The 24,561-nt window shown below is 43.5% G+C and overlaps 1 protein-coding gene across 2 annotated transcripts in view; it reads left to right on the top strand.

Moving 5' to 3' along the window:
* BRINP3 (BMP/retinoic acid inducible neural specific 3) overlaps positions 1 to 24,561 on the top strand; it is a 250,608-nt gene that overhangs the window by 120,253 nt on the left and 105,794 nt on the right. For both annotated transcript variants that reach the window (XM_083620295.1, XM_083620296.1), the window contains exon 3: positions 21,659 to 21,849. In XM_083620295.1, coding sequence (XP_083476421.1) covers positions 21,659 to 21,849 — 191 coding nt within the window. The remainder of the gene's footprint in view (positions 1 to 21,658; positions 21,850 to 24,561) is intronic.

The following is a 24,561-nucleotide window of genomic DNA, read 5'->3' as shown; positions in this document are numbered from 1 at the left end:
TTCCTTCATGCTCTTCTTGTGGGATTCTAAGAAAGATAGGTAGGGACAAAAATAGGATGGTGGACTAGATGTCTGTGTGGTATGGTTGAAGTGGACTCTTCCAATGCTCTCTCTCTAGCAAAATAGGAAAACAAGCCCCCAAAAGCACCCTCCATTCCCTCACTGGCAACCCACACTCGAGCTAAGTGGGGTGGGGGAAATGAGGTTTGAAATGTTGTGTTTATTTAAAATCTTTTAGTCGTGTAAATCAATGAAGATGGAAAGCTTCATTTAAAATGCTGACCTGGGGCACAAGCATTTAGAGTACAAGCTCATCTCCTGTGATTTGAGATTAGCTTGAAAGCTTAACCCGAAGGCGGAGGGGAGGAGGGAACCCTATGTAAATAATCCAGCCAGACAAATATAGTTCTGCTTTCAGTGGACAAGCATATGGTTTGCTGACTCAGGAATCTGACAAATTCAATGTATATTTGGGTTTCCTTTTCATATAATGGATCATACACAACAAAATTCTAACAGGAGGCTTAAACTTGCCCTGTGCCCAAAGGTTATCCTGCATTTTTTTCCCCTGACCATGGATACCTATAAGAAAAACAACTGTATTTGAAAAATTACAAAAGGGGAGAGCAATTTGGCTAAGTTCTCATGTGTGGGGTGCAGAGGGGGTTTTCTGTGTGCATAATTTACTTCCAAAGCAGGTTGTGTGTTTGTGATAGGAGTGGATCACAACTTGTATTTCATTTTAGCAGGATTTGCATGTGTTCGACATTTGCTGCTGCAGCTTAGTGTTGTTTTAATGTTGTTGGTGTTTTTTGTTTGGTTTTTTAAAAAGAAACTTGGAAATATACCCAACTGAAATATACCTCCCCAAAAAAGTGCTTCGGAGAGGATTCCTCCTCCCTCAATAAAACGTTCCAGATACATTTGGTCATCCTACCGCTTTCTCTTTTTCCTTGCTTCTTTCTCCTGTCTCATTCTCTTACAGGGTTTAATGCTGTTGACAGAACTGGTGTGACCCACCTTAGGTCGAGTCCTGACCCAGTTCTGAGACCCCACAAGCCCAGGCAACAATGAAGGGAGACTGGAAAGTATTTGAGAGTGGAATTTCCACCTGCAAACCCAAGGGATGCCTTAAAAGATGTACAGGGCTTCCTTAACAAACAAATTGATGTAGAAAGGATTCATTGCAATCCAATGCAACATCAGTCAGGATGGCCTAAGGTGGGGTATATGATCAGTTGGAAGGGTTAAGTACTTTGCACCTGTACTTTTCAGCATCTATAGTTCTTGATGCTTTGTACTGCACAATTGCTAACAGAAAATGAAAGTGGTTTTCTGTTTTCTTCTAAAATCGGTGGCCTTGGTCCCTGATGTGCCGATTGATTTATATTAAACTAAAAAATATATAGATTAACACAATCACAACCAAAGGGGCTTTGATTGTGTGATTTTTCTTTGTAATAGCGTCCCAGATGTCTGCATGCGCCTGAGTCTCTTTCTAAGCAACTGTTTTGTTGGCCCATTTGGGAGAGGTGCCATTGTGCAACCTGTGGCTTTTCACCTGTGAGAATCTTCAAATGCCTTATCCTCCAAAGAGCTATGTCAATAATGATAGAATTCTCTCAGCAGGGACAATACGATATTTGTGGTCCTATCCTTTCTCATTTTCCTCCCTATCATTTGCATGTTTGAAAATTCACAATGATAGACTATGCTGCCAAGTTTAACATGTTAGCCCTCACAGATATTTGCCTGAATAGACAACTGAGCAACTCTGGAACTTTGTATAGGGAAACAGGAGAGTTAGGGGTACATCCCCCCCTCTTTTTCACACACACACACACAAACAAACAAACACAAGCTACAGCTTTGTGCAAATCTCCTCTAAAAGTTCTCCATTCTACATGTGGACAGATAAATTTGTGGAGGGACTATTATTCTGAAATTCTCAAGAGAAGAAAAAACTCTCCAACCTTCAAGAGCAGCACTCAACATTAACACTAGAAGTAAGATAGTGTCTTCATAGATCAATAGATAGATAGATAGGTAGGTAGGTAAACACACATAAGCAGTTATTGCAATCACTGGTAGTCACAAGTATGCTGACAACCTGGACATCATTTTGTAATGTCCCTGATGTTCCGAATTCAGCAGTATTATATGTGTTGTGTGGGGCAAATGGCAGCAACATACATACACCTGCAATGGTCGGGAATGATATTCAGAGAAAATGATGTGGGGGGGGGGCGAGAGAAAGAAAAATCATTGTATTCTTCTGAGGAACAAACTGTCCTCTATGGAATTTTGATTCAGCTCCACACCCAGTTCCCACCACCACCACCACCACTGATGCATAGACCCATTCATACATAGCTATCTCAGGCAGGACCCTGGCAGAGACACATACCCGACTGCCATGTTCTCTCCCTCCTGGTCGATCATTTGGGAGCTTCAAAAGCTTGCTTCTGCCCGAACTTCACAGTGACCGATGCCAACTGACACCGGCACACTTAGGGATCCGCAGAGTCTGCGCAGCTTGCGTAACAGACCTCAGCGACTCAGCATTTTGGCTAATCTACTTTATTTACATATAAACACACACAAAGCACTGCAACATGGCTCCCTCTCTCTCTAGCATCAGACAGCAAAGAGAAAAAGAACAAAGGACAATAGTCCTACTTCACGGAACACAGTAACACAAACTTCCTGTCTCCATCACTTCCAACTCTGTGGAGTCAAAACTTATACCGTCATGTGAAAGACAACAATCCCATGACTGCAATCACGGAGCAGGAATTCTAACAGGATACACATTCCTTCAGTTCTGTGGGACTCAGGCTATAATACTGATACGTCCTGTATAAATTGTATGGCACACATAGTCCTATGTCAGCAATCAGAGCTATACAGGAAATATGCATCACAGGCATTGGGTAGCAGCCAAAAAGGAATAGGTCAGTGATTGGATCAATTGTGTACACCCCAGCATGAAGCCCCACCATGAGGTTAAGATCAGTACAGTCATACCTTGGGTTGAATACGCTTCGAGTTGAGCGTGTTCGAGTTGTGCTCCTTGGCAACCCGGAAGTAATGGAGCGCGTTACTTCTGGGTTTCGCCACTTGCGCAGATGCTCAAAATGACATCACGTGCATGCGCAGAAGTGGCGAAAAGCGACGCGTGTGTGCACAGACGTGCCGCCGCTACTTACGTTTACTTCTAGATGCGAACAGGGCTCCGGAACCCGTTCCGGAGCCCTGTTCGCATCTAGAGGTACCACTGTAGTTATAGACAAGCTGCTTTGAAGACACCGATTAATGATGTTATCTTGCAGAGCACAACTATAGAGGGGGGAGCTGTCCAGCATATTCTGGGTGCTTATGCCATTCATTTGGGACAGTGGTATCGATGTAAGGTCTACCCTACAGTCTACTCTGAAATTCCTTCAGATATGTAGGTGTTCTGTGGCAGGCATGCAGGTGTTCTTTGACAGACAAATCAATGCAGAAAGGCTTCCCCGAGGGTTTGAAGCTTGAAAGCTACAAGACTAAGCAAAAACAGTAGATTCCATTCTGGGGAGAGTGGGGGTGGGGAGACCAAGCAAAGGTGTTCTCGTCCCTGAAATCGAGCTGCACAGAAAATAATCAATAGCGTAACTACTTTGGACTAGATATGAACAGTTACTGTAATGCCTCTTAATTAGCCAAATTAGGTCATGTTCCTTGTAAAGGGGTATGATTCTGGCAATTTTCCCATTTGCCAGAAATCCACAAAGATCAATGGAATAATTAAGGAGTGATGCATCATAGCAAGCCAAAAATGATGTAGCTAATTTTTAAGAGGCTACAGACCATCAATACCATCTGGACAGTTGGCATTGGTAATTTTATAATGTCCCAGGGTCCCTTCCCCCCGAGTATTTTGATATAAAATGTGTACAAACAAAGCCCATAATGGCTACTCTCATTCCACTCTTTATTGAGGTTGACTACAATTAGCACACAAATTTAATCAGTATAAGTGTTTTCAAATGACTGGTTTTATTTTCTATTTTGAATTTTAAAGTTGTTTTTAATTTTTGATTTTAATTAGTATTTTAATAGATATATTAATTAGTATTTCTAATTAATATTTTAACCTGTCTTCTGTAAACTGCTTCAAGGTCTGCCGTTCTCGTAAGTGGTGGATTTAGCAGAGGAGTAAAGACTACAGTCCTGCGTGGGTTCCAAAGTTAACAAAAAAACCAGTTGTCCACTCATATATTTTAATTAATTAATCAAGAGTGCATAATTCAGGCATCACTATTCTGTGTTGGTTGATCCTAGTGTGCATATTTGGTTGAAAAAGAAACGAATGCCTTGTTGGATCAGACCATGGTCAACTGGTTCTGGAATGAACTAGTGGGATGTAGTGAACAGAATGTGTGGTAGGACTTGGAACAGAATTGTTTCCTTCCCCTGTATTTTGACACTTCTTCAGATATTATAAGTGAATTTTGCAAGAAGGTTCCTGAGATGGAGGAGCAGTATCTATGTTTGGATACAACTGGAAACTAAATTTCAAATGGCAGGAAAGAACATTACGTTAGGTAAACCACCCCAAACATGGCATGTGAAATGACACCGCAAAACTCTTGTGATTTTCTGAGTTAATGGGTTTGCATTTTTTCCCCTTTACTGAAAACAATTAGCATGGAACTTAGTTCTAAACATCCACTAGATTCCCAGAAGTGGCTTTTATATCAGGTGAAAGCTAGCATATTTACAAAGCTAAGCAGGGTCCAGGATAGTTTCAAATGGGATGGGGGACCACACGTTGAGATTTATGCATTGCAGGGGGTTGGCCTAGATCATTGCTTCCCAAACTTTGGTCTCCAGCTGTTTTTGGACTGCAACTCCCATCCCCCCTAGCAGCAAGACCAGTGGTCATGGGATGATGGGAATTGTAGTCTGAAAACTGCTGGAGACCCAAGTTTGGGAAACACTGGCCTACATGATCCTTGATATCCCTTCCTTGGGATCCGTTCCAACTCTAAAATTCTATGATTCTATAAAACACAGAAATTAACAGGTAAGGGAACATTGGGAAGATGGAATGAAATGCCATGTGAATGCAGCTTCAGGCTGCACAGCCTCAGTTCTATGCATATTTGTCTAGGAGTAAACCTCATTAAACACGGCAGAATTTACTCCTGAGTAAGAATACATAGGATCAGTTTTCACGCAAACCCCTTTCAGTCCCCACTCCAAAGCAGCTTCGTGCTTTAGCCATAATTTGAGTTCAGATCAGTCCAAGGCTGGTTCACATTAGTGTGCACATTTCCTGTTACTCGATGATTTGAAGGTGAACTGCATGATTTCTTTGAAAAGAATTTCATTAAAGTGCTCTATATGGCATTTGATCTGGGGCGGCTCATTTAAACATGCAAGCCACCAGCTGATTTTGTAATCATCCTTTCATGAAGATCGAGTCAGCTGTGCCTTTCAAAACAGGGGGGCTTGGACCTCAGTGCCACAGCCTGCTCAGGGTCTTCTCATGTGCTCCCCCCATGACCCCTAGTTTATTTTCCCCTACTTACCGGTATTTTAATGTCGGAAACCTTCGGGTTCCTCCATGCCTGCGTCACCCCTTTATTGTACATAGGTGGTGCTTGTTTGTCTGGTAAACAGTGGCACTCCCAACCTCAATATTTGAAATAGTTGGAGTGCTGCTTGGGTTGCATACTCACCCACATAGTCCTAGCTGTGAAGCATTTTGGGTAGAAATAACCTGCTTCACAGGTTTAACATTCGAATAATATAAATTAATCCATATGCACTGCTCTGCACTCCTTGGAGAAATGTGTCTGATAAGTCTAAGTGCAACGGAAGTGGTTTGAATAAGCATTCTCTGCCCTTCAAAAACAGATGGCTCAGCACGAATGAATTCAGATATCTTCAACATAATTTCAGATGAGTCTCTCCTTACCCAAATTTGTCCTTTTGCCAAAAGGGAACTTTTTCAGTGTGTTTGTGTGTTTAAGATGGGCGTGTGGGTGTCTGAGCAGAACGGCTAATATTGGCTTGCTTATCTTTCCTCCTTCATAACAAGCTTTGCGGACACAATTTTCTGGACCTTTGAGACCTTCGTTGTCACAGCCATGGCTGTGCAACTTAGATGTGGTGTGGCAGTATAAGCCATGATGGCAGGCTTGTTCCATGCAGCAAAATATATTTGTGCTCCTTTTGCTATTCCCTTTTGACAGTGTGCATCATTTGTTTCAGTTTCTCACACATGAGAGGTAGTTGTCACTGCTTGGTTGCTGTCAGAATCGCACATCATCCTTGAGTTAGGGGGAACATTTAAATTACAGAAAAGGCTGAAAGTAGTGGGGATTGTATCAGGAATGTCTTACAAAAGCACAGACATGCATTGAGGGGTGAAGTCCCTTCTGCCATTTGCAAAATAAGGTGACTTTCTGCCCTCCCCTTTCCTTCCTAGGAAATGAGAATTCTACAAGTTTTGAGTGGCCTAGTTAAGCACAGTCAGTACTTCAAGTAGCAAGTGCAACAATTAATCAGGAGGGTGGGACTGAGACTCACAATATATTTGGTAATTCAGAGAATGTCGGGGTGGCTGAGTCTATGCTGTATACTGAAAAAGCTGGAGAAACAATGTGAATTCGCTATTAATCCAGCAGGTGACATATTTTACCTCAAATTCAACAGTTAAATCTCAAGCAATTAGACCACTGACACCATTTGAAAAACTGATTCTGAATTTGACTGAACATCCCCCAAAATATGATCAATTCTGTACAAAATACTTACTGACTTGGCTATTGGACAAATGCTTGGTATTAAACAAAATTGGAAAAAAGGACCTAGGTATAGAAATTGCAGAAGCAGATAGGAACACTCTATGGACAAAAAATACTCCCTAAAATCAACATCAACCCTCAATTAGAGAAAATTAATTTAAGTTAATACATATATTGCATCTAATACATAGATTGCACCCTTGCCTGTGTTGATTAACAAATTTTAATGGAACTCAACTTAAATTATTACACAAATAACTTATAACTTTTCTTCTAGTAGCAGCCTGATTACTGATTACAGCAAAAAACACACACACAAAAACACTGGAGGGGGTGGAAGAGGAAAGCCGATTGTTTTGATTCTGTTTATGTTTATATTATTTTTTCTTGGAAATTAATAAAATGTTTAAAAATCAACATTGAATCGGGAATGCTTACCAAATCAGAGGCATAGAGTGAGGGGGGGGGGGAACCCTTCTGCAATTTCCATGAGCAGATGGCTTTCTGCCCTCTCGTTTCCTTCCTAGGAAATGAGAATTGTACAAGTTTCAAGTAGTCTAGTTAAGCACAATCAGTGTTTCAAGTAGCATGTGCTAAAATTAATCTGGAGGGTAGAACTGGGACTGGAGATATATTTCGTAATTTAGAGAATGTCAATGAGGTTGAGTCCTATGCTGTATACTAAAAACGCTTAAGGAAAATAAGTATCTTGGGGCGTTACATATAAGTGTGGATTGAAAACATGGGTTGGCAGTCGGTATGTCTGTGTTGGCCATGCCCCCTCACCGTTCTTGTCAACAACTCAATCGGTTGGTGTTTTAGACATGTGGGAAATGGGGGATGACAACTAGGGGGTGAGGTGGAGATTTAGCATGGCTGCCCCAGCTCCCCCTGCCCATGTTTAAGTAAGACCTAAACATAATGCCAAAAGAAAGCTTCAGTCCTTGTGGATTCTGGGATGAATTGACCTGATCTGGAACACCCAAAATAATGTGCAGATCAGAATTTAGTGCAGATCAGAACAGCTTTGCTGTTGTTTAGTCGATTAGTCATGTCCGACTCTTCATGACCCCATGGACCAGAGCGCCAGGCACTTCTGTCTTCCACTGCCTCCCGCAGTTTGGTCAAATTCATGTTGGTCGCTCTTATAATACTGTCCAACCATCTCATCCTCTGTTGTCCCCTTCTCCTTGTGCCCTCCATCTTACCCAACATCAGAGTTTTTTTTCCAGAGAGTCTTCTCTTCTCATGACGTGGCCAAAATATTTGAGCCTCAGCTTCAGGTTCTGTCCTTACAGTGTGCACTCAGGGCTGATTTCCTTAAGAATGGATAGGTTTGGTCTTCTTGCAGTCCATGGGACTCTCAAGAGTCTCCTCCAGCACCACAGTTCAAAAGCATCAATTCTTTGGCAATCAGCCTTCTTTGTGGTCCAGCTCTCACTTCCATACATCACTACTGGGGAAACCATAGCTTTAACTATACGGACCTTTGTCGGCAAGGTGATGTCTCTGCTTTTTGAGATGCTGTCTAGGTTTATCATCGCTTTTGTCCCGAGAAGCAGGCATCTTTTAATTTCATGGTTGGCTTTAGTACTTCACTAATGTTGTGATGCAGTTGTCAGCTCAAAAAATATCACCTTTGCAAATACTATTTTGAAAGAAAACACACTTGCACACATTGAAGAAGCCCTGTAAAGTATTCCCAGAAATAATAATATGCAATCACATGACATTATTATTGTCAGGAAAATTCCCAGTCAATCATGTGGTGGGAACTGGGTTTCCCAGCAGCTCTGATTGGCTCTTATCTTTAAAGAAGTGCTTGGGATTTCTTAAAGGGTGGGGGACGAAGAAAAATGCTGTCAGACCACCTTGTAACTTTAAGCTTATGTCACATTTGAAAGTATACTCTCACACCATAACCTCTGCCACTCAATCTCCAGGAGGGTGTCCCCCAACCTCCCCCCCCCCACTGGAATTTGTCTGGGCTCAAATATGTTTAGAAATGTGCATTTTAGAGGGGAAAACATTAAATAAGCATTGAAGTATGTGTTAAAATGCTAATGTGTTTTGTGAGATTAATGCAAAAATGAGATGGATTTACCTTAGTTGTAAATGCATGAGAACGTCATATCAGGAATAGACTAATTTGCCCATGCCTACTATTGACATGGGGACGCGGGTGGAGCTGTGGTCTAAACCACGAAGCCTAAGGCTTGCCGATCAGAAGGTTGGCGGTTCGAATCCCTGCGACGGGATGAGCTCCCGTTGCTCGGTCCCTGCTCCTGCCAACCTAGCAGTTCAAAAGCACGTCAAAGTGCAAGTAGATAAATAGGTACCTCTCTGGCGGTAAGGTAAACGGCATTTCTGTGCGCTGCTCTGGTTCGCCAGAAGCAGCTTAGTCATGCTGGCCACATGACCTGGAAACTGTACGCTGGCTCCCTCGGCCAGTAAAGCGAGATGACCACTGCAACCCCAGAGTCGTCCGTGACTGGACCAAACGGTCAGGGGTCCCTTTACCTTTACCTTTACCTTAACTATTGACATGCCAGGATACTATACCTTCCCATCCCTAACCTTGCCACTGCCCCATCACAACCCAGTAAGCTGCAGTCATGCCAGTGTGGGGATGACAGCTTTATGTCACTGCCCCCAACACCCCGCCTACTGGATATTAGTTTTGGTAACTACCAGGTTGAAATGCAAGGCAATATCCAAGGCATCTGAAAATGATTCAGATCGAATGCAGCTGCCCATTGAATGGGAGTGAGCCCAGTGGCGGAGCTTCATGCTCCGGCACTGGGGGGTGGAGAGCAGGCGGGGCAGGGCTGGCGTGCACCCTGGGGGCGTGGTGTGCTGCCCGTAGGGGTGTGGTGTGCGTCCTGGGGGTGGGCAGCCATGATGGCACCCCACCGGGATTTCACTGCCAGGGGCAGTGCGCTCCCCCCCCCACCTCTTCCTCCACCAGTGAGTGAGCAATGAGAGTATATAACCATTTGAAAGGGTTGCAATGGCTCTCAGTTTGTTTCTGAGGGAAAATTAGATGCATGCATGTTTAGCAAACATACACTCACCCATTTAGGGTGTGTGTGTGTGTGTGTGTGTGTGTGTGTGTGTGTGTGTGTATTTTCAACACCAAATGTAGGAGGGGGGCACCCTGCCCTGCCTTAACTGGGGTGCTTTCAGCTGTCCACACACACACTGAGATACTTTCCACTTTACTGAAAGCATCCCAGCTTAGCAAAGTAAGATGAGAGCAAGGTGTTGGCTGTGCTTCCCTCCTCTAGGTCTTGAGAACCTCTCTCACAATAACAGTCTCACTATAAAACTCCCTCCACACAAAGCTCAGCAGACCAGTTCTGATTTTCTTTTCAGGGGGTGAGGGGAAGTGAAAACTTTTGATCACAGTAGGTGTTGATGGGTAATACCTTATTTTTAATTGTAAATTGTGGCCTGATTTCAGACATGGTATGTCGATGAGTAATCCGAGATTGCTTCTTATTCACTGTTTGCTGTTCACTTTGAGGTTTTTGACCGTAGCTGCTTTTTATGTGGATGGGTTTTATTGTTGCTTTAAAAAAGATAAGGACACGAACAAAATAAATGTTCATCTACGTATATGTTATAGGGTATGGGTAATGCGATTTGAGTGGTTAGCATCCAGCGCCAGCAGGGGATTTTTGTACATTGACAGATGATATGGATAACTGACAAATGATTTGGGGCAACGTAAACTGATCAGACATTCTGTTCACTTGTCTGCTCATTATGCATAGTCTCTAAGTAGATTATGTATGTTGCTCAGCAAAACAAAAACAAAAACGCATAGTCCCCAAAATAGACACATGCTTTTAGACTGATGTTGTTTGTGTGCACTAAGAGAAGTGCAAAGTGAAGTTGTTTCTCCGCAGGTGCTTCTCTTTCCCCCACCTCCAGCTCTTCATATCAGCACTGCTTCATTAATTTCAGATTAATTTCTGTTTGTATACACACCAGCAGTGCTGTTTTCTGGGAGGAAGCAGGGGGATGCATACCCCTAAATATTTTGCAGTGCCGAAACCGACTGACTGTCATGCCAGCTGTCTCCACAGTAGCAGCGCGGAAGTAGTGCATGCACAGCTTCACTAAGAGCCAGGGCATCTCTCCTCAACAGCCACAGTTGTGTGTTCAGACCCAGAGACCTACCCCTTAAATAAAGACACATTTGACTCAAATTTTAGTTTTGGTTTTTGGCAGAATTTAGGCCACAACTTTATTGATTACCGAAAAGTGAGTGGTTGCATAGGCTCTGGTTCAACTAGCTCCCTGCACCCTTGCAGGTAGCGCTGACCCAGAGCTCTATCATAGGTCAGCCAAGGGTGAACACCTGAGGCAGGTGAAAAGCCTGAGAGCAGACTCTATTCACTCCCCAGATGCTCCCCTGGTCTCAGGCACAGGCACCACCCCCTTTTGGGGTTTGACCAAACCAAGTTGAGTACCTGGATTCCTTTAACAGAATACCCTTCACACAGGGATGGCGAGAGAGTTCTCCCATCCCTATCACATGAACCAGTGCCTATCCGCAACCTTACAAGTTGTGACGAATTGCTACATGGCAGGCAAAACCCACAGCCAATCAGCCAAGTGGGGGAAATTCCTGTCGTGCTCTGTCCCAACGACAGACAACACATGACGGCATTGCAAGGTCAATCGCAAAATGCCCTAAAATTAGGGAGAGGTAGGTGGGTGTTCTGAATGCATGAGCCGAAAGAGGAAGCTCTGGGTCACGTGCATGGGTTTATATAGGTCCCTCAGTCTGTTTACACTGCACCCATTGACCAAATTACACCCAGCAATGAGGGACCTACCACTTGGGTGTTGTGGCTATCCAATAGATCCACCCACAACCAGGAGATCAGTCTCTAGGTCTCACCACAACACGTGCCCTCTTTTAGTGAGGACACAATCTGCAGCAGGAGGAGAAGCTGGCCTCAGAAGCAGCTCCACTCTCAGCCGCCTCCGCCCCATTCAAGTAGGCCCGACCAAGCCCGCTGCAGCTGTGGGAAGGTCCTCTGCAAGCTGTGGAATATTGAGGAGGCCCAGCCTCCTCCTCTAATTTTTTTGGGGGGGGCTCAACCCCTTAGACCTCCCTTGATGGTGCCTCTGCACCAGAGGACATTGACAGTGTGGGGATATCTTGCCTCTATGCATAGGAGTTCACACCTTAGCTAGAGATAACCTAGGAATGGCTTAAGGACTCCATACGGCATGAAGCTGGTTTGAGAAACAGCACATCAAACAGTTGCACTTTATATATATATATATTTTTTTAAAAAAATACAAAATACATATGCACTTTGGAAAACATCATGCGAACATGGATGGAAAACTCAGCCTTAGAAATGTAGCGAGAGCACAGCAAAGGGAAGTGTGAACACAGCTTGAGTCTTTGTCAAAGAAAAGACTTCATATGAAATTATTTGCACTCAGTCCTCTGCCCAGAAGCTAGCTGAAAGCCCCTGTGCCCAGATGTGATGTGACCATTCATTATGACAAGCCCTGGACAATAGTCATGGCTTTAAGACAGTGCATGCTATAATAATAATAATAATAATAATAATAATAATAATAATAATAATAATAATTATTTATTTATATCCCGCCCTTCCCAGCCGAAGCCGGGCTCAGGGCGGCTAATATACATAAAGAGTTCTTTTAGTGAAGGGTTAACTAGTCAAATGGGCACTTCCAGTTGATGTTAATGGAGTGATTCTTATGGTCCCCTGTTCCCATAGCAAATGAATGGACTGGAGTGGTAATTCAGCTTTATATGTTATACCGTACGTAGTTAGAAATTGCTCAGTGTCGGAATATATGCTCAAAGCATTGACATGTTTTCAAGAATTATAATGGCCTCCTTCATTTAATAGGAGCCATTATTAGAATGCTCTGCTTCACTTAATAGGGATCATTATTTTTTCCCTTTTTATCTAGAGTGTCTTCCACCATACAAAACACTTGTCATGAACTGTATATTGCTCCATGCTACGGCTGTTGATTGTCTCCAAAACTCATTTTATTCTGAAACCATTATCAAGTGCAATTAATTCTCCTGAAGCCCTGCACTTCCCCCCGTCAGCAGGAGGCTTCGTGGCATTGCATTAAATTCGCCAATAGCTTCTCCGGAGCTGTAACATATATCTCTTTGAACATCTGGTGGTAGCTGCAGCAAGGAACCGTTTCATAGGAAACATTTCTTGGGCTTAGTAAATGAAATTTCTGCTGATGAGCTTCACTTTGTATAGGACTTCAGAATGTTCCATATTCACAGTATGCATGTAAATATGCCTGACTAAGGCTGTCAGCCAATTAAAAACTGTTTAATTCATTAATCATCTGGCTGTTCATTGATTAGTGTGTCGATTACATTGAAATTAATGTGCATATAATCCAACTTGTGTGTACATGTTTGTGCAAGCATGCACACACACACACACGTGTGTGTTTTTGCACACATATATCCCCCTTTTAGGAAAAGGCTCCCCAATATTCACTACAGCATGCAAAAAGCCAGTACAGTGGTACCTCAGGTTAAGTACTTAATTCGTTCCGGAGGTCCGTACTTAATTCGTTCCGGAGGTGCTTCAGGATGAGAACAGAAATTGTGCTCCAGCAGCGCAGCAGCAGCAGGAGGCCCCATTAGCTAAAGTGGTGCTTCAGGTTAAGAACAGTTTCAGGTTAAGAACGGACCTCCGGAACAAATTAATTACTTAACCCGAGGTACCACTATATTTTATTTTATTTTTATTTTTATTTTTTTCTTATTATGTTTTTACTTAAATGTTATTGGCCGTCCTGAGCCTGGCTCTGGCTGGGGAGGGCGGGGTATAAATAAAATTTTATTATTATTATTATTATTATTATTATTATTATTATTATTAGCAAGCTCACTCCTGCCCTCTCCACTCCTGCCCTCCCCATGCTCAGCTGAAGGCTGAATTATAGCCTACTTGAATGCAGTTATTCACATATGGCATCTATTTCCACCTTCACTGAATGGACAGAAGTCTGTAGCAGGAACTCGGTGTGTGTGATCCTACCCCTGTCTATCTGTGTCTTTCATCTGGACAGGGCTTGTGTGAAACAGCCCTCAGTAACAGTAGCAGGCTCAAAGGAAGGGAATAAAATCCAGAAGAATTAAAATATCCATATTTAAATGACATGCTTCAAGTGTTATTTCTCTGTCAAAACAGTTTTATCTCAGTGACACATTCAGGTTCCAGAAAAGTGAAGCAGAAATTTTGCTATGTTCTTGAGGGGTGGCAGAACTATCAGTGAAGTTCTTAATAATGTTCAGTTGTTAAGTTAATCAGTGAACAGACAAATTAGAATACAGTGGTACCTTGGGTTAATAATTTAATTCGTTCTGGAGGTCCGTTCTTAACCTGAAACTGTTCTTAACCTGAGGTACTATTTCTGAGTTGGTGGAGTCTGTAACCTGAAGCGTCTGTCACCTGAAGCGTCTGTAACTCAAGGTACCACTGTATCTGCCTTCACACACACACACACACACACACAGAGAGAGAGAGAGAGAGAGAGAGAGAGAGAGAGAGAGAGTAAGGTAAAGTTAAAGGGACCCCTGACCATTAGGTTCAGTCGTGACCGACTCTGGGGTTGCGGCGCTCATCTTACTTTATTGGCCGAAGGAGCCGGCGTACAGCTTCCTGGTCATGTGGCCAGCATGACTAAGCTGCTTCTGGCAAACCAGAGCAGCGCACGGAAACGCCGTTTACCTTCCCGCTGGAGTGGTACCTATTTATCTACTTGCACTTTGATGTGCTTTCGAACTGCTAGGTGGGCAGGAGCAGGGACCGAGCAACGGGAGTTCACCCCATTGCGGGGATTCGAACCGCCGACCTTCTGATCGGCAAGTCCTAGGCTCTGTGGTTTAACCCACAGCGCCACCCGCGTCCCCAGAGAGTACCGCATTGTAATTCTGCAGGGTTTTATCCCAGGCCAAAGTTCCCCAGCTCTAAGTAGCATATATTGTCTGAAATAACATATGGGATATCAATGTGTTATATAAATAAATAAGTGCCATTGCACAAGTGAGCTCCAGTCCCCCTCCAGGCTGATGTTCACTTATGTGGTGTTGCTTTAGTAGTTATTACTCAATTATATCTGTGCGGAAGGAGCACAGGGTCACAATGCTTCATAAACACCAACTTCATGAACTCATGTTTTTTAAGCCTGGGGTGAATGTCCAACCTTGGCCTATATGCCTGGTTTTTACTTTTGAAATAGCAGCTCTGCGTGTGATGGGGACTGCTGGATGCAGGGGTGGGGGGAGTAAAACTACAAGGTGAAAGCTGCTCCCCCCAAGGTTCTCTTTTCCCATGGGAAATGGCACCTTTATTATTATTATTATTATTATTATTATTATTATTATTATTGATATACCGCTCTATATCCAGAGGTCTCAGGGTGGTTTACATAAAAAAATCACAGTACAGTGGTACCTTGGGTTATGAACTTAATTTGTTCCAGAGGTCCATTCTTAACCTGAAACCATTCTTAACCTGAGGCGCGCTTTCGCTAATGGGGCCTCCTGCTGCTGCTGCACCGCCGGCGCACGATTTCTGTTCTCATCCTGGGGCAAAGTTCTCAACCCTAGGTACTACTTCCAGGTTAGCGGAGTTTGTAACCCAAAGCGTTTTTAACCCGAGGTGTTTGTATCCCGAGGTACCACTGTATATAAAATAAAAATAAAAGCAACAACCCAATAATACCCCTCCCCCCAAAAAGAGCCACATTTTAAAAGGGTATGGGATGTTGATCAGGTCAACCAGAGGCTTGGTTAAAAAGGAATGTTTTTGACTGGCTTCTAAAGGTGTATAATGAGGGTGCCAGGCAAACTTCCCTGGGGAGAGCATTCCACAGATGGAGAGCCGCTGCAGAGAAGGACCGTTCTCATGTTGCCCCCCTCCGGACCTCTCGAGGAGGCGGCACATGAAGGAAGGCCTCAGAAGATGATCTCAGGGTGATTTTCACAGAAACCTAAGATGCTTAGCAGGAAATGGTTAAATCTTCTTTCTCATGCATCACAGTCCTGTTCCTTTCCGCCCTTGGTAGCTGTTGTTATAGTAATATTATGAGTTGGGATGGGGGGGTGGGTAAGCTGTATTCCGAGATCCTTCTAATCACTGGATCTGGCAAATGTTAACATATAAGCCAGACTAACTTCCTGGTGAGGTGATCGCCTGGGTGATGAGCCATTAAGCGAACAAAGGAGGTGTCAGGCAGCAGGTAGACAAAAGGGCAAAAGCAGACTTGAGAGAGATATGAGCTAGAAGCAAAGCAGCAAGCTGGGAACTGAGAGAGTCAGAGGGATGTTTGATTTATGTTTGAATCCGTAGATAGCTCAGTTGGTTAGAGAATGGTGCTGACAACGCCAAGGTTGCAGGTTTGATCCCTGTATGGGACAGCTGCATATTCCTGTATCACAAGGGGTTGGACTAGATGATCGTCAGGGTCCCTTCCAACTCTACCATACTATGATTTCATCCAAGGCTGTGGTGATGGGGGAAGCAAGGCCCTCTTGGGGTGTGAATGCTGCAAGCCCCTCCCACATAGGCTCAGGTAGTAAATAGGTGCAAATACAGTGGTACCTTGGTTTAAGAACAGTCCTGTTTACGAACGATTCAGTTTAAGAACGCTACAAAACCGGAAATTTGCGAACTTTACCTCGGTCTAAGAATGGAATCCGAACGGTGGAAGGGCACTGGCGGCAGGAGGCCTCATTAGGGAAAGCGTGCCTCGGTTTAAGAACAGTTTTGGTTTAAGAACGGACTTCTGGAATGGATTAAGTTCGTAAACCGAGGTACCAGTGTAAACCCTATATCACAAAGATACTACAGTTTCTGCTGGGTCCGAAATGAGTTTTATGGTTAGTGTGTACACACCCACACACACACACACACACACAAATGTGCATATATATAAAAACAGATCAGCTGTGCATTCTGAAGTTAAAGGTAAAGGTAAAGGGACCCCTGACCATTAGGTCCAGTCGTGACAGACTCTGGGGTTGCGGCACTCATCTAGCTTTATTGGCTGAGGGAGCCGGCATACAGCTTCTGGGTCATGTGGCCAGCATGACTAAGCCGCTTCTGGCGAATCAGAGCAGCGCATGGAAACGCCATTTACCTCCCCGCTGGAATGGTACCTATTTATCTGCTTGCACTTTGACATGCTTTTGAACTGCTAGGTTGGCAGGAGCAGGGACCAAGCAACGGGAGCTCACCCCGTCGTGGGGATTCGAACCGCCGACCTTCTGATTGGCAAGTCCTAGGCTCTGTGGTTTAACCCACAGCGCCACCCTCATCCCCTTCTGACTTGGGGAATGGAAAAGCTTCCACCATCTCTCTAAATTCCATGAACAACAGATGCTAGTAAATTTACCAACACTGATGTCACCACTAGAAAGGCCCTACTCCCCCATACTTTGGCCTAACCTTCAAAGGACAGGACATTAGGGTATCCCATGCTGTGTGCACAGAGTTCCACCCACAGAACTTTCGCTTCCAGGGAGGAGAGGAAAATTACTGCACTAGTTCAGTGCTGGTAATGATACCAAGAGCAGAGACCCATTTGATAAGCTTCATGCATATGGAAGATGTATTCTGCATAGGACTGTGAGTCCAAAAAACTCTGTGATATTCTACAATGAAGCAAGCAAATTTATAGAAATGCCTTCTCCTCATGGCTCTCCCCTTCGCTGTAGACCAGGTTAAGCATGAATCACCCCCTTTATGTGGCTTTAAAGAAAATGGATCAATTTGATCAGTTTCTGTGCTTAATTCCTTGTTCCCTGACACTGAAGAAATGGACAAAAGCCCCTATGTTATCTCAGTGTAGTACGCACAAACTGGAATCTGAATTTCCCTCAAAGCAAATGGCATTAACTGTTGGCATGTCCCATCTAAATGAGGATTCCACAGATGTTTTGCAACAAGAATGGTCCCTTGATTAGATTTTGAGGACAATGTGTCCTTTTCTTAATAACTCTTAGCGGCATCTTAATTGGTAAGCAAATGAATAAAAGATGTGCTTATTACTACTTAATTGACCTGTTTGCTTTCATTGCATCCACTGATATATTTTGGAGAAGCAAATAGGAGGTGCCATTCTTTGTGTTTAATGCAGCCTCTGGAATAATTTATCTTCAGCGGTAATCAAAAACTGCCTCCATTTAAGGATCTGCTTTGCAGACATTATTGTAATTTAAAGTGAGGAAGCGAAACCAAAGGGAGAGCTTCACACCTGTGCTTTGGGGGCTTATATTTTCAGAAAGCAGGAATGTACAGATCACTCTATTTCTTTGTCAGTTTCTAGTCTGTGTCAAATGTACATGTGCTTATCAATGAATTTATTCCATTTGGCATTAATCTGCAGTTGCGTGTTCAGACCCAGAGACCTCCCCCTTAAATAAAGACACATTTGACTCAAATTGTAGTTTTGGTTTTTGGCAGAATTTAGGCCACAACTTTATTGATTGCAGAAAAGTGAGTGGTTGCATAGGCTCTGGTTCGACTAGCTCCCTGCACCCTTGCAGGTAGCGTTGACCCAGAGCTCTATCATAGGTCAGCCAAGGGTGAACACCTGAGGCAGGTGAACAGCCTGGGAACAGACTCTGTTCACTCCCCAGATGCTCCCCTGGACTCAGGCATGGGCACAACCCCCTCAGGGGTTGACCAACCAAGTTGAGTCCCTGGATTCCTTTAATGGAATACCCTTCACATACGGATGGCGAGACCGTTCTCCCTTCCCTATCACATGAACCAGTGCCTATCCGCAACCTTACAAGTTGTGGCGAATTGCTACACGGGAGGCGAAACCCAAATGGCCACAGCCAATCAGCCAAGTGGGGAAAATTCCTGCCATGCCCCTGTCCTAACGACAAACGACACACGAGGGCATAGCAAGGTCAATCGCAAAATGCCCTAAAATTAGGGAGAGGTGGGCGGGTGTTCTGATAAACGAGCTGAAAGAGGAAGCTCTGGGCACATGCATGGGTTTACAGTGGTACCTCGGGTTACATACACTTCAGGTTACAGACTCCGCTAACCCAGAAATAGTACCTCAGGTTAAGAACTTTGCTTCAGGATGAGAACAGAAATCGTGCTCCAGTGGTGCAGCAGCAGCAGGAGGCCCCATTAGCTAAAGTGGTGCTTCCGGTTAAGAACAGTTTCAGGTTAAGAACAGACCTCCGGAACGAATTAAGTACTTAACCTGAGGTACCACTGTATATAGGTCCCTTGATCCATTTAGACTGCGCCCCATTGGCCCGATTACACCCAGCAATGAGGGACCTACCAATCAGGTGTTGTGGCTATCCAATAGACCCACCCACAACCAGGAGGTCAGTCTCCAGCTCTCACCGCAACATGTGCCCTCTTTTAGGGAGGACAAGATTTGTTGAGGTGTTCATTTAAAAAAAAAATACAAAATGAATGTGCAAAGGGAGGAAGAGCAGGTTTGCTTTTCTGCCAACTGCACAGCCAGCTTTTACACATTGCTGGTAGAATGGTCTGCCAGCGAGGCTCCACCCACAAGTGAGCCCCTGATTGGCCTGTTCAAATGTTAATGTTTTGGTGGCAATTCTGCCCTGCATGGCAGCTCATGATTCGGGGCTGCTAGGGATGGAGGCAGACAGGTGAGGGCAGGGCCAGATTTAGGTCTGATGAGGCCCTAAGCTACTGAAGGTAATGGGGCCCTTTATATGTCCAGCTGTCCTTGCCAACAACAAATTGTCGCTGGTTTTTTGTGTGTGTTGAATATATGCCATATGGCAATTTATGGACCTAATAGGTATCTAAAGCCATTTGCACATAACAAAATATGGACTTTATCAAAGTAATTGTTGAACTGAAATACAATTAAGAAGAAGTATATTAATAGTGAGCAGTGTGAGCAAGCGAGGGGTCAACTGATCAAATCCATACTAGCAAATTTGGCGGGAAAATCTGAAGCCTTCTGGAGGATAGGTCAAATGATATTACACTGATCGTGGCAAAGTTTCTTTCAGAGGTCGCAAGAAACAAAGAACTATCATGCTCTAGACATAACAAAATGACTACCTCTATCTCTTTCACCTGTTGTTTGGTTGTCTTAACTGTATCTTGTTTTGAAACCATTTTGTGGGTCTATGGACCACAATAAAGCTTTAATTTTTTTTTATTAATACAGTGGTACCTCTGGTTAAGTACTTAATTCGTTCTGGAGGTCTGTTCTTAACCTGAAACTGTTCTTAACCTGAAGCACCACTTTAGCTAATGGGGCCGCCTGCTGCCGCTGCGCCCCCAGAGCACGATTTCTGTTCTCATCCTGAAGCAAAGTTCTTAACCTGAAGCACTATTTCTGGGTTAGCGGAGTCTGTAACCTGAAGCGTATGTAACCTGAAGTGTATGTAACCCGAGAGTGGTGCCCTAAGCTATAGCTTGTTTAGCTTATATTTAAATCCAGCACTGGGTGAGGGGCAGCAAATGCCGCCCACCTGGAAATGGGTAAGTGGCCATTCAAAGCACGATAGGGATAAATAGAAATGCAATTTATGAAAACTCCTCTCATGATTTTGTAGAGCTGTGTCAAATATCCTCTTGTTTTGGCTTTTTAGGTAGCTGGCAACTTTCATAAGGCAGAATTATTTTAGTTGCAGCAACTTCCAAAAGGATAACGTGGTTGTCTGTTGCAGCAAAAGCACTTGGTAAAAATCTTAGGAGTGTTGCATTCAATTTGCAGGTGTAGATGCCTTCAAATATATGAAAATGATCAGTGGTCATTCACAAGTAGTAGAATTAGTGCGAACACTGTCATCCTAGTGTTGCTAAGCTAATTAACGCCTGTGGTGTGGGTGTAATGCTTCATCTTTCTTTAATCCAGTTCAGTGTCTTTGTTCCCCTTTCCTGCTGCCACTTCAGTGCCATTGCCTGCCTAGATATTGCTGTTCATCCTTCCTGGTCAGGTGATTGTGCAGTGAAAAAGGGATGATGTCACCACGATGCATAACCCACCAGATATAGCTACCGTATTTTTCGCTCTATAAGATGCACCAGACTACAAGACGTACCTAGTTTTTGGAGGAGGAAAACAAGAAAAAAAATATTCTGAATCTCAGAAGCCAGAACAGCAAGAGGGATCGCTGTGCAGTGAAAGCAGCAATCCCTCTTGCTGTTCTGGCTTCTGGGATAGCTGTGCAGCCTGCATTCGCTCCATAAGACGCACACACATTTCCCCTTACTTTTTAGGAGGGAAAAAGTGAGTCTTATAGAGCAAAAAATACGGTACTTGATAACGTTGATGAGGGCCACTGAGAGTGAGGACAATTCAATAGAGAAGAAAATGCTTTGAAAAGGACTGAGAGCAGTGGACTTCCATAAGAAACTGTGTTCCAATTCAGCTATGAAAACATGCCAAACCTGAGTTGGTGTGATGCTTTTCTCTCAGAGAAACATGTGTGTGAAAGAAAGGCTTTTGTTTCCCCCCCCTGCAGCATAAGAAAAATTCCAAATATTCATGTTGATATCGCTCTACTAGTATCCCTTGCAAAATAAAACCAGCCTGTTGCGGACAACCATCACACTTTGCAGAAGGAAGTAGGCCATTTTTAAAACAAGTTTTTGTTTTCTTCGCACAATGGCTTTGTTATGAAATAATCCCTCTGTTTTATGTTTTGCTTGTTTGAGGCATCAAATGCATGACAGACTATCAGAAATAAGTGATACATACTTATATACAAAGCTGGTTGGTGTAGTTTTCTAGTGGAAATGTCTAAACGATGTGTTTTTGAATGAGACATATATTTTTTTCCTTTTGCTTTCCAGGGAATTTGGCCGTTGGAAGGTAAATAACTTAGCCGTCGAGAGAAAGAATTTTCTTGGCTCCCCGCTGCCTCTCGCCCCTGAATTTTTCCGGAACATAAGACTATTAGGACGTAGGCCGACTCTTCAGCAGATCACAGACAATCTTATCAAGAAATATGGGACACACTTCTTGTTGTCAGCTACCCTGGGAGGTAAGGTCACTCTCAAGAAGTATTCTACCTGTCTATTTAACCTTCTCAGCAACGATGCATTAATTGTGAAAACAACAACTGTCTATGATGGAAAGAACATCATATACCTCATGGTGCATTTGTTTAGTAATCTCCATTATTTCTTTTAATTTAGGTTTTATAAATTCTAAAATATAATGGGGAAAATAGGAAGGGGAAGAATCTGCACACACGCACAAAAATCACTTAATCCATCACATTCATGTACAGTCTGAAATATAGAAACTAGTTTCAGAAAATCCATATACAAAGAACACGGATAAGTCGCCACTGAATGGCCAAAAGATTTTAAAGACTGAGTTATGAGTTATGGTCTGACCAGTTTAGCGGAATCTTTCCTTCAATATTCACACAACCAATAAACCTTGTGAAGGAACAGAGTTCATTGATAAACATATATCATTTGGTTGGGGTTAATTGCTGCCTGGATGGGTTAAAATCAAAAGGTCAAAAGTTTAGCTAATGATTGGAAGCCTTAAAAAAAAAATCTATAGTATATTAGAGTTTTCACGATATAACAATTGTAATAAAACAGTTCACCTTCTTATTCCCTCCCCTTTCCTGCCTCTCACACCCCTGTCCCTTTGCTCTGTCGTATTCTTCATCACCATTTTTGATTCTGATGTTTGCTTATTTTGTGTGTTACACAGTGTTGAGGCTCATGTTCTCAGATAAAGGTTAGGATAAAGGAGTGCCAGTACTCTGCTTATGTCGCAAATTTTAAAAAACACGTTAAACTGGATAAGTTTCCATCCCTGTGTTGTGCCATCCCCTTTTTCTAGATGCAATTATTTATTTATTTTATTTGGTTATCTTCTTCTTCTTCTTCTTTGGCAATCCCTTGAAGCCGAGTAAGATTGCCTTCCATAAACACGGTCTTAACGGTGAGTCCATAAGTGACTGTGGAGGCCAGTTCTGGATCCACACGTCCTTCCACAGTGGGGACATTGGTTTCCAGGCGGGAGCTGATCCCGGTGAGGGTTTGCCAAGCGTGCCTTTCTCTTAGCACATTTATCCGTTGCATCCTGAGTTTGAGTGTCTTCAAAGCCCATCATACGTTGCGTAAAGGCTGTTCTCCAATTGGAGCGCTCGCAGGCCAGTGTTTCCCAATTATTGATGTTTATATTACATTTTTTTAGATTTGCCTTGAGACAGTTTTTAAACCTCTTTTGTTGACCACCAGCATTACGCTTTCCATTTTTAAGTTCGGAATAGAGTACAGTGGTACCTTTGGTTGCGGATATGATCCATTCCGGGGTGCCGTTTGCACCCCGAAAAGTCCATAACCGGTGCTTCTGTGCATGTGTGAAGCATGATAGAGCGCTTCTGCACATGGACGAAGTGCACAGAACGCTTCTGCGCATTTGCGCACGGCGAAACCTGGAAGTAAACACTTCCAGGTTTCCTCTGTTCTTAACCCGAATAAATGCAACATGAAGCGTTCGAAAGAAGAGGTATGACTGTAGTTGCTTCGGAAGATGATAATCAGGCATCCACACAACAAGACCAGTCCGCCCTACACCTGTAGAACTCAGGGTGGTTCACCACATAAAATTACAATTTAAAAGACACAGAATACAGTGGTACCTCAGGTTACATACGCTTCAGGTTACATACAGTTCAGGTTACAGACTCTGCTAACCCAGAAATAGTACCTCGGGTTAAGAACTTTGCTTCAAGATGAGAACAGAAATCGCGCGGTGGTGGCGCGGCAGCAGCAGGAGGCCCCATTAGCTAAAGTGGTGCTTCAGGTTAAGAACAGTTTCAGGTTAAGAACAGACCTCCAGAACGAATTAAGTATGTAACCAGATGTACCACTGTACATAGTAAAAACAAAGACAACCCAATAATCCCCTCCTTCCATTACACGTTTAAAAGAGCATCAGATGTCAACCAACCAAAGGCCTGGTTGAAGAGGAATGCTTTTGCCTGGCGCCCAAAGGTGTATAATGAAAGAGGCTGTCGAACCTCCCTGGAGAGAGCATTCCACAGACGGGAAGCCACTGCAGAAAAGGCCCATTCTCGTGCTGCCACCCTCCAGACCTCTTGTGGATGAGGCACACAAAGAAGGGCCTCAGAAGATGATCTCAGGGTCCGGGTGGTTCATATGAAGAGAGGTGGTCCTTGAAGTATTGTGGTCCTGAGGTATTGCAGACGGGCAATTACTCAGCGAAGAGCTCCAAAAATGCACCCCAGATCTCTTTGAAGTTTGTCTTTTCATGCAGTTAGTGGAATAGGGTTTTCTCATGGGCTGCTCGCTGTAGGAGGTCTTGCATTCAGACTTTTCTGCTTGGTGTGGCCTGTGCTTTCCATTATTGGAGGTTTATTCGTTTTCCTGTCAGTCTTCAGCACCTTAGAGAGGCACCACAGAGTTTGGTCTAGAGGGAGGATTTGTTTCGCTTTCATTTCAGGAGAAGAAGGGCTTAGTAGAAGGAAGAAGGGAAGAGTGTGCTTTCTTGTTTGGTTATAAAAAAACACACACAGAGATTTTAAGCTTTTTGCTGGAAGAGAGATACTGAATGAGCTGCTGAACCCTGGAGATGCTGAAAACTCTGTCTGGAAGACATTGCTTTAAGGAACTTAAAGAAAATAATGGGCAGCCTGGAATAGCTGGATGTGTTTGTCCTGGTTATTTTTGTTGCCTTTTGCTGTTATGCTTTGGGGTTTTGTGTG

The sequence above is a fragment of the Podarcis filfolensis genome (assembly GCF_964270895.1).
Source record: "Podarcis filfolensis genome assembly, chromosome: 6".
NCBI classification, from domain to species: domain Eukaryota; kingdom Metazoa; phylum Chordata; class Lepidosauria; order Squamata; family Lacertidae; genus Podarcis; species Podarcis filfolensis.
Note: the sequence above shows the minus strand (reverse complement) of the source record. Positions and strands in the feature narration are given on the sequence as shown.